Here is an 11,242-nt window from a genome sequence, read left to right on the forward strand (position 1 = left end):
AGCCAAATAACTCAAATGCTTTGCAGGGCTGTGGCTCCGTACAACGCCCGGTTTGCAGAAAGGCTCCTTGCTGCCAGAGTACAGCGTGACGGGTTATGTGATCGTTTCTGCCCTGTGTGGAGCTGGATTCACATCTCTGTCCCCATGCCAAAGGAAGGTGACTTCATTTGCTTTCTAAAGCTATATGGTGATACAGACTTATCTGCAATAAGACAATTACCGTGTACATACACAGAGCCTATTTCAGGTCCTGGAGAGGAGTAGCTTGCCGTACTGAGGGTGGGACTGACATACAGATGAAGGAGAGATGGGGATGGACAGAAGGGAAATGGGAGGTGATGCTGAAGATCAGGGCTAAGTAGAGAATCACAGAGTGGGAATTGTCAGGGTTTTGATGGAGAGATCAGTCTCAAGCTACACCTCCATGCTTAAGACAATCTTTTCCAGGTCCTCACACACTAAATTCATCTCTCTTGCACACTTAAACCATGAGGACCAAGTGCCTGGAAAAGAACAGAGCAGTTCTGTGTAAGAAGGAAGCTGGGAGGGGTGTTATCTTCATAATGAAGCTGGAGCAACATGGAGCTCAAGTTTTGTCTGGCACTGTCTGCTGTTTTTTGAGCTGGGGTTTGCATATGGATTTTGCCCCAAAACGCTTGCCCTCCTGTGGGCTGGTGGGCAGCTGTGCATGGCACAGTGACATCCCTGTATTTCTGTTAATTAATTAACTGGGTAGCAGAGATGCAAGCATGGGGGCTTCAGCCAAGAAACAAACCCAGCACTGGTGGCTGACATATTGATCTATGCCCATAGGTAACATGAAGGCAACTGGGAAATCTGTGTTTGAGAGGTCAGCAGCTACAAAAGGCATCAGAGAACAGGCCACACAGGTCTCTCAAAGGTATTTGGGGTTAATCTGGTACCTTTGCTGGTGGGAAGGGCCTAAATCCACCTCCTCCAACCTCCAAGGTGGTTCAGAGCGACCTCCACTAGCTAAGCCCAATCTGTGCTGTTATTTCTCATGCCATGGCAGTGAAGAGTACCAGCAGTGTCCTAAGGGTACCCTACACCACTGTGATGGGTCATCTAAGCTCTGACATGAGCCTCTGTGGTGGACTGACATGTTAGTTAGAAACATGCACAAAAAAATGTTCTCCTGAGGACCCAGAGCCATGTGTGAAACTCGGGTGACTGACCCTGTCATTGAAAACTGAGCACAACCTTGTGTCCACAGTGAAAACTTCCCCATGTGTCCCAAATCTTTTGATGGAGATAGGTGGCTGAGTTGCTGGAGCTGAACAGTTTTGTGATACACACTGAGTTACGACGGACGCTGATATGCCCCTGCACCATCCCTTCACTTAGATGAGTAAGTTCTCCTTGCATTTGATGGCAGGTAGCCACATGGACAAACAAGTCCAGCCAAAACTTTTTGGAGCAATCCCTGCTTTCTGTCCTGATGCCAAGGTTATCACCCCTTAGCAAAGGGATGGACTGGGTGATGCATCTGTTCCTCATCTACTGCACTTCAAGGTTTGGTGGTTTTTTGCTTCAACAACTGCTGAAGATAGCTTTGGATTCTTGCTGGAGACTTTCTTACAAGGAATATTTGCTTATGCCACCAGGAGGGAATTTTGTCCTGTTTATGCCAAGGTAGAAAGGAACATTTCTTGTGCATTTCTGCAACCTCACTGGGAACCAAGAGTGAGCCACTGAGCAAGAAGAGGTTTTTGAGACAGGATCCAAGCCCACAGTACAGTATGGGATGCCTAAACAATTGTGGAAGACCAAAATGGACTGATCCAGCATAGCCTGCCCATGGGAGTCACTTGTTCTTTGAAGCCTGAGGATTCACAGTCCCCTTCAAAACATATCAATTCTGTCCCTTGCTGACTCTATCTTTAAAACTTAACAGTGGGTAAAAAAAAAACCCAAAAACCTTGTGAGTGTTAGAGACCTTGAATCTATAACCATGGCCCTGTGGGGTGAGCTGGGATGCCTGGTCAAAGGCACTTTTGTGTCTCAGCTTCCCCAGATGATAAATGGGAAGGACAATACGGGGAAGGGAAATCCTACCAGATCTGTAACACCAAGCACTATGTAAGAGCATGAAATTAATGATTATAGTTAACCTCAGAAGCTGTCAGCATCTGCATAAATGTCCAAGGCCCTTTAAATCCTAAATACCCTCTTTCCCCCTTCAACAGACTTTTGGAAGAGGGATTTTGCAGGTTAATTGTGTGAAAACTTGTGTGAGAAACATCTTAAATGTCCAAGCCTCTGAAACAGCCTGGGAGCTCCTAGGAAAGCTGATTCTGGTGAGGATTTTTGGACCAGTGCTGGTTCTGACTTATCTTTGAGTTGACCACATCTTCTCTCTGTAAAAACAAACTAAAATCCTCTAATAACCCTCCTCAAAAAATAACCCCACAAAACTCCAAACAAAGCAAAATCATTAACTTTGAACCCAATGAATGTTTAGTTTTCTGACTCTTGGGTAAATATTAGATAGATTCCCAATTTCAACCTGAAGCAGTTTATTTGTCTGCTGTTCACAGGTCAGACACAGCAATAATCAAGGAAATCTTGTTTGATTCAGGTTGGGTAATACTGCCTGAGGGGTAACATCATTTTCATTCCCACACATCCAGCACTGGCACAAAATGGCATGGACAGGTATGAAAAATAGATCATGGATCCTTGGTGCTAAAATTCCAGCTGATATAGTTTCTTTTTTTCTTTTTTTTTTTTTTTTTTGTAAATAATAATTACCAATAAAAGTTTTGCTTGAAAAAAAGAGAATATGAAAAGACAAACACTTGCATTTGATAAAGCAAAATCCTTTGCAGTATTGCCAAAAGAAAAAAAACAAAGAAAGAAAGAAAAAACAAAAGAGTGTTAAAACAAATATAGCTGTTAAATAAAAGATCCAGGTACCAAAGAGCAAAATTTAATGAAAGCCAAAACTGTTAAATATGGATTCCTGTTGAGAAAAAATGTCAATGTCTTTAACAGTTTTACCATTACTCTATTTTTAAGAAAAGTGTAGTAAAAATACATATTACAAGTTAACATTTTCCACGCTTTTGTCCTATTAATCTTTCCCCCCCCACCCCCCCACCCCTCCATAGATCAAAAGCCTTTGAAAACCACATCTCACAACTTCACATCACAGACGGCCATGTCCTAGCACAGAGGCGCTGCTTCTCACAAGACCGTCCAACTGCCCGCTCGGGCTCCCCACGACCTGCTGCCACGTGGTCCTGTCTTTGGAGGAGGACGGGGCACGGAACGGGTCTTGGCAGCCTGCTCCCACCGCAGCACCTGGCAGTGCAAGGTCCGGGGTGTGGCAAGAGCTGGGTCAGGAGATGCATCCGAGGGCTCTTGGCATGGAAACAGGCTAGCTTGCGGGATGCCTCCACTATGCTAGCACTTACACAGAACTGAAGTTAAAATTATAAATGGATTAAAAATAATGATAACCATGACAAGGTGACCAAAGAGGTGTTTGGAGCGGCTGATAACAGAGTTCATGTACGGTGATGAGTGATGAAGATCACAAGGGTTTCCAGTGGTGAAGAGAGAAAAACATACTGGCACAAGACATGCTGTGCCCCAGCTTAGGACCTTGACTCTGACTTGCTGGTCTCCAGAGTGTTGCATGACAAGTGGATAAATGGAACAGATACTTCAGACCAGGCTGGTGGTAAAAGTGGTAAACGTATTGCTCTGCACATTTGTACACGAATAGAAACTGGTATCAGGCATCTTCCAGCTGTACTTATGGACAGCTGCATAGACAGATCCTCCTCATAGACCTGTGCCAGTCATTTGCCTGCATCACTTTCTCTTCACCCACTTCCATTCTTTTCCTGCTCCTCTCTTGCTACGTTGCAGAAAAAAAAAGAAAAAAGAAAAAGATGAGAAAAAGCAGCTCAGAACACTCCAATAGCAGCTCAGTCCCCAGACAGATATTTGCTGAGTACTGTGAGAAGCTTTGAACTTTATTTGCCATCAGTGATGGACCTGTGAGATGGGACAAGGCTAAGTGGGCTCACTGTGGTCCCTGCCCCACAGATTCTCTCTCTGGATGCTCCCCTGGGAATTCTTCACTTCTGGGGAAGTGTCTCAGGCCCACCAGGGTGGGAAGCACTTGTTTGTCCATGCCAGTGACTCACAGAACAAACCTTTTGTGTGGTTCTGGAAAACCATCCTTGCCCTTTTGATCTCCACACCTATGGTGGGACTCCCACCTGCCTGTCTGGCAGTGCGGGTTTCTGCAGTAATGAGTCTGGGGTCAGCAACCTGCTCTCCTGGCTTGTGGATGCTTCCCCCTCCCTAAGTATACACGAGTGGGAATCTGCTACTCTTGGCTTTGTACCCAGACAGGCCACAACTTGACAGGAAGGCTGGCCCTGATGCTGTTGAATGTCATGGATGCTTGAATGAAGCTCTTGTAGGGTCTCTTCCTTGGTCTGCTTCAGCAGTTCCTTCCAGGAAGCCATTCTGGCCAACTATCTACAATATGTCCTTCTTAATTAGAAAAGTGGCCATAAAGAGATTTCAGAGCAAAAAGGCAGGGATATTCCCATTGCAGCCCCATGACTTCTAGCATGTTTTTCTGGTTAACAGGCAGCCATCTAGAACTGGATGTCTTGAGATGGTCTATTCCCGACTCAAGGTGGTTCCCTTACGTGACCACCAAAAAGGGAGCACACACAGAAGCTAAGCAATGAAGAAATGGTTCACAATTGCTTATTAGCCCCCAATAACCTAGGCAGGAGAGTCGCATGTGAGGGGAATGCGGCATTCACTTGCTGTCTTCCATAAACAGCAGCTGACCATGATCTTAGACCAATCATCTGCTGTAGTCTGCCACAAATGACGTTCTCCACTCCAGGCACACGATTCTCTTGAACCGCCACTCATCATCTCTGGAAGAATTATCACTTTGTCCTCAAGTTACCTGGGGTTTCCAAACTCATTACTTTGCCCCTGTAAGACAGCCTTGTATTTTTGTTCAGGTTCTTTCTTGCATCAAGTCCTTCCTGTTGCAGGAAGAGCTGTTCACAGCTCTGTCTGCCTCATTGCAGTAACTCCACAGCCCGAGTTCACAACAGAACAGCGGAAAGCAGAATCACGATGGACAAAAGGGGTCAATGCTGATGCCCTGCAGGGAATTCAACTTGCCATTGATCGGCTTTTCTTTTTTTGCTGTTAGTAGCTCAGACATTATGGTTTGCACCCCAAACTAAACCAGATTGAAGGACTCAGCAGGGAAGGGAGAAGGGGCTGATGTTACCCTGACACCACAGGAATTAGTAAGAAAAAATATATATATTGCACACACTAAGACTTATTAACAACCAAGTTAAAACAAAATGGCATAGTCCTCATTAGTGTTCCAGTGGTTCTTTGATCAGGGACGGTTCACGAGTCTGTTAAATCCCATTACGCTCTCCTTATTGCAGTACAGACCTGTTTCTGTTCTCCTGCCGGTGGATCTGTTTGCAAATAAAAAGGGCAATAGATTTGATTTCCTTGAGAAGATCCATCCAATTGTCCCTTCTGTCATCGTCATTTGTCTTGTTGGTGTTGGGTTTGTTTTTGGCTCTGGAGAGGGTGGAGTTGGGCTGCCCCTGCTCTCACCCAGGCAATGGGTCAAAAGGCCAATTATAATCCCGTAGCTCCCAGGGACATGCCAGTGCTGTGGCTCATGCACGGGATCGTCTGCATGGATTTGGGGAAATCGTGGCTGACCACACGTCCATTTTCTCCACTGCCTCCTGCTGCAGCCGGCCTGGGAAGGGTTGATGTCCGTATGGCTTCGTTGATTGATTGCTGTGGGATTAAACAAAAACCCTTTTTAGGAAGGACGGGGGGGTCTCCCCCTGTCCTTAGCAATGTTGGAGAAATTACAATATAAACCAGTGTTGTCTTTCTGTCACTGTTCTCTCCCTCCCTGTCTCCATTCAGACGCTCACTTTCTGCGTAACCCTACTGCATCTGCTCTGTTAATTCGCACCTCTTCTGCATTCAAAATTAAACATTTCAGCAGTATTTTGGGGTATAAAGCATACGTGCCATATGCAAAAACTATTCAAACTCTACAACATAAGAACAGTCATCCTGGATCTGAGCAGAGGTATTATACACACTTCCCCCATAGATATGCTACTGCTACTCCAGTACAGTTATATATGGTGGACTCTGACTCACTGCAAGCATATGTTTAACTTTCCTCATGTGAGAAGTTGAGCATGTGCCTATGTTTTTGTCTACACCGACGACTGAGGTAACCAGGAAATGCAAACCTAATTCAGGAAACCAAATCTCTTCTTCCTGTTCCAGATACCATCCAAAATGTTTGCTTTCAGAGATCTAAGGAAACCACCTGTTTAGAACAATTAAACTAAAAGACGAAGTCCATTTGGTTTCTTTGCATTTAAGCTATCGCTAAGGACACCATCATCCTTTCTGGACTGCAATATCCAGGTGAGTAACTATCCAGAACAGGTACATCTGGAACAGCTATTCAGAAACAGTCAACTTAGTGCCTTGCCAGGCATGGAGCAGCCTCCTGTGCTGGCAGGACCTGCAGCTCACCCAGGGGGTCTGTAAGGACTTGCTGAGCAGAGGCTGTGTTTAGAGAGGGATCTGACCCATCTTTCTAGGCACTTGCCTGGGCTTTGCTAAATGGCTTTGTGGGGCAGCCACTGACAGCAGGAGCCAGCCAAAGAGACAAGCTTAGACCAGTTGTTAACCTTGGGAGCAACGATTCCTTCCCATAGTGGCTGGTTTTAATATGGTGAAAGGACTGCAAGCTAACACGAACGTGCATTAGGAGGTCATTTCAAGGAACACGGGGAAGCCAACAGCAGGGCAGAATCTCCTTAAGACTAAAATTATGGGGCTATTGCATTCTGACACTCTTTCACAGTGTATTTGTGACATACCTAGCTTTACAGTGTAGATAGCCATTATAATTTAATTTTTGTATATTCAGGGACATTAATTGTTCACATTATCTTACCCCTGTGCTCAATGTACCTCTCATTGCCTGTAGAATTTTCTGAACCTCAATGGGAAAAGAGCTATTGCAAATTTTCAGTGAATTAGAAATGTTATTATTGCTGACAAAACATTAAGCATCTTGTGAAATGGTGACATAAAACCCAACGAAATTATTGCTTATATTCCTTTTGATTCTGGGTAAGTTTCAGTGCTTAGGGAAGTGAAAATCTCCTAAATTCTATGAAACTCACTGCATACTTCATATATTCATACTGACTTCCATGCTCATGGAAGAGGTCAAGATGAGGAAGAAAAGGGATGTGCTACTCGTACAGCCCAGATCCCGCTGCACCTTGTACACAATGGTGTCTGTATAAGGGATCGCCTCTGCTAGTCGTCTGAGTCAAAATGTACTTGTTCCACAGATGCTGCATTAAATGTGTATCCCCAAGTCTCTCAAATCTAATTCACTCTTGACATGACACTGACATTTAGGCACACTAGAATTTAGGGCTCAAACAAATCTCCTGGGTAGTAGGAAATGCGCTTCTGCAAGACCATGACAGCGTGGAGGAAAAAAACCCAAACATTGCAGGAGATATTAGAGGCCAATTTCTCTCTAAGAAGACCCATAATTCTGAATTTGGAGACCCACATCATCCCTTCCAGGGCAACAACACACTGAGCATATATCACTATTGCCAACCTGCCAGGCAGGAATGGTGCCAACAGGGTGCCAGCAAAGAGAACAACAGGATCTGATTCATTACTGCACTACCCCAGTTTTATGTTGCTGTTAACTGCCTGGGTTTGAGGATTTTTTTCATATTGCAGTAATGGCTGTATCACACCAACCCCAGCACACTTCACCCATGCTGCACACTCATTGCCATAGTCTGCTTTTGTTAATTTTAAGGAATGGCAATGTGTTCCTGTTACCATTTGTGCTATGATTTTGCTGTATATCTGGATTTCGAACTAGCAATATGCCACATGTCTGATCTTGCATCAGCTCCCCTCTACAGCCCACTTGGCCCTCTTTCAGCTTCCTCTGATGCTCCTATTCCTTTCTAGCAAGTTGAGTGTCATTGTCCCTATGTCTTGGCTTTCCACCCATAGTCTGGGCTGCATCCGTCTCTGAAGGCAGCTTTGGAGCCGGGGTAGGAACAGAGAGAAGATGTGAAAGGCCGGAGAATGGGTTGCCACCTTCATCCGCTTTGATTCACTTCTGGACTTGTAACAAAACTCGATTAAGGCAACCAGCATGGCTAGTCCGAGCCCACCGATGAGGATATAGAAAACCCCCGCCACATTGCTGAGACTCAGCGCGCTCGTCTTGTCCTAGAAGAGAAAGGAGAAGGGAGGGAGGGGAGGGCATGTGGGAAGGAGAACAACAAAATTAATATGAGATTGCTCTGGGAGGGATGCTGCACAGTATAGCAATGTTGGCATTACATCATCTTCCTCTTTAAATGAACAGGTGATATTTCTAAGAGCATTTTCAATTTTTAATTCAGTGTCTAGTAAATCTAATGTTTCCCTCACAGAAACAAATAAACATTTTTTCAGCAATGTGACTCTTTGTAAAGGTTTGGGATCTCCGTTTTTCAATCAGCTAACTTAAATGCTTATTTTACCCAAAATGCCTAGTTTAAATTATTGATTAAAAGAGAAAAAAAAAAAAAGGTTCTCCGCCTCTGTGACATTTGCTTGTCCCTGATGTCTCGCCTGAAATAACCTGTTCTCTTGGAAATGCTCATTCCTTCATTCCTAGATTGTTTCCCCCGCAAATTCTGTTGCTGAGCAACACATCGAAATGGCCGAGTTTTTTCTTTTTTTTTTTTTTTTCTTTTCCTCTTCAATACTGAGGTTGAGGTGACACCTGAGCTGTCCTCAGAAACCCATTTGATTTCTGTGTAATAAGGCAGTTATTTCACATGCAATCAAGACCTGTTGAAGCATGTCTAAGCTAATTATTTGGTTGGCAATAAATAGGGCTATTAATGGACCACAACTCACAGTGAGCAGCTACATTCTGATTTTACAATTGCCTAATGAATTGTCACTGCTCTCTGGGGAAGAAGCAAGTCTCAGAAAGGCTCATTTCACTGCTGGGGAAACAAAGTCCCCACATCTAATCCCAATGTCACTCAGTGCCGCTCTCAAAACCTTCTCCTCCATGCTGACCAGGTGGAATTGGGGTGTTAGGATAATGTGGGCAGCAGCAGGACTCAAAAGCTTGGCTCAGCTCTGTATACGAGGCTTGTGTTTCTAGGACGCACTTTCTCTATAGTGCAACCAGACAGTGGTCTGCTGCCCTGTGCTTGCCGCTGCTCTGCAATATTGGCTCGATCCTGTGCGCGTTGCATTGCTGCAGGCGTGATGGTCTCCGCTGGTGGACAGGTTTGGTTTCTTCTTTTTATAACCTTCATACACTGGTCAGTTTGTAATCTTGCCAATGCCTCCTCTGTGCTCTCTGTAATGAGAGATTTCTGCAAATATCCTCTTAATTTCTGCAGTTTCCATATGTGAAGGATTATTTATCTGGTCTTTTATAATCTGCCTTCATGCATTTTTTCCCCTAGGCTTGACTGTGTATTTGTTCAGTCATCTCTTCTCTGCAGATTACTAGGTATACTGTCAAGCACGAGCTGAAAAACGTAGGGAGTTTTTTTAGTGAAGATTTAGAAAAGCGGAGCAATTACTCTGAGAAAACTAGGTTACAACACATCAGGTACTTTGCTTCTTCAAATTCAGTATAAAGGGGCTACACCAGCTTCAGGGAGCGAGAAAGACACTAGAGGTGGGCTGCCCTCCTTGACATCCTAATCTTTTAGCCTGTCTCCTTAATGAAAAGAGGCTGATTAGCACATGCTCTGTACTCAGAGGGAAGGATGGGGACAGGGAAGGAGGTGGAGTAGCTTATTTGTCCGTGTCTTACTAGTAATTTGCAGCCTGTACTTTCACCTTGATTTGACAGAAGGGTGGAGATCTCCAAGATACCAGGAATCTCCAAGCTTTGTGAAAAAGAATGACACTGTAGAGAAGAGAAAACCTTAAAAAATGTCTTACTCAAATAAATGTACCAGTGCAATCCATACTAGGCATCAGAGATGCCACATGAGTCTTTGATTGCAGCCACAGATCCTTAGGAAATCTGGCTTCCTTGGCTCTGCCATGCATTGGAATACAAAAATTTTAAGTTTTACTGGCCACAATATTCTTGTATTTCCACTCCCAGTTTGGAGGTCATGGTCCAACAGGGCACCTTCTCAGCTGGCTGCAATGGCAGAGCAGTCTGGCAGCCAGGAAAGGCTGCTGGTTCTTAATTTCTGCTTTCCTCTTGATGCCACTAGCAAACTGACCAGTAAGAGAGAGGAGATTACCCAAAGCGGTTTCCTGCACCAGTATTTCATACAATTAATTTCAGGCAGTTGTATTTTTCTTGCATTTACTTTGCAGTAGCATTATTATTATTATTGTTGTTGTTGTTGTTACTATTATTAGTTATTACTACTATTACTATTATTATTAAGACAATTTTGGTGAACTGAAAGTTTTCTTATCCAGAAGGCAAAGGAAAGCACAGTGAGGCACAGTGGGGGGCAAGCCTGCTGGGAAGGAGAGAGCAGCCCAAGTTTCACCTCTGCTGCCATAACAAGGTTTCTCCAAGGATCCGAAGACACAGGCAGCTTCAGGGGGGGCACTGAGGAACACCAGACTGCAGGTGCACAGCTGATGACACAGTGTGCTGTCATGAGCCAGGCTGAGAAGTGAAATTGCTTCTGTGGTGTTGCTTGACTTTTTGCTCATCCTCTCCTTTTTCTTTTCCTTTTTGTTTCCTTCTCTCTCCCAGCAGGACATGCAGATACGTTCTCCAGGCGGGAGTGGCATCTCGTTGCTCCCATCAGCTGCATGACCAGACCCACACAGAGGGCAGGGAACACTGCATGCCCCACCAAAGCTTTGCCTGCTGTTTCTGTGCAGGCTCCTGCCCTAATAATACTCGTAATAATAGAGAGTCCCAAATTACACCAACTGCTTGAGAGGACCCTCCCCTCCTCTCTGCTCGGGCTCTGTGACACCAGATGCTCTCCTGCAGAGCTGCCCATCACCGAACCAGCTTGTTAGTGGGAGTGTAAATGTCACCGCTCGTCTCCCGCAGCGGCAGAGCGCTGACGTGGGGGGAAGATTGGCAGGTGAAAAGAGAAAGAAAAACCCATCTTTT

The 11,242-nt window shown here is 44.8% G+C and overlaps 1 protein-coding gene across 4 annotated transcripts in view; it reads right to left on the minus strand.

Moving 5' to 3' along the window:
- Nucleotides 1-5,673: 5,673 nt before the first annotated feature.
- GRIA1 (glutamate ionotropic receptor AMPA type subunit 1) overlaps nucleotides 5,674-11,242 on the minus strand; it is a 125,938-nt gene continuing 120,369 nt past the window's right edge. For all 4 annotated transcript variants that reach the window (XM_086471178.1, XM_086471177.1, XM_086471175.1 and 1 more), the window contains 2 exons: nucleotides 8,221-8,355; nucleotides 5,674-5,862 (listed from right to left, as the gene is read on the minus strand). In XM_086471178.1, the coding sequence (XP_086327304.1) occupies nucleotides 5,674-5,862; nucleotides 8,221-8,355 (324 nt within the window). The remainder of the gene's footprint in view (nucleotides 5,863-8,220; nucleotides 8,356-11,242) is intronic.

The sequence above is a fragment of the Leptosomus discolor genome, chromosome 10 (assembly GCF_034619465.1).
Source record: "Leptosomus discolor isolate bLepDis1 chromosome 10, bLepDis1.hap2, whole genome shotgun sequence".
NCBI classification, from domain to species: domain Eukaryota; kingdom Metazoa; phylum Chordata; class Aves; order Leptosomiformes; family Leptosomidae; genus Leptosomus; species Leptosomus discolor.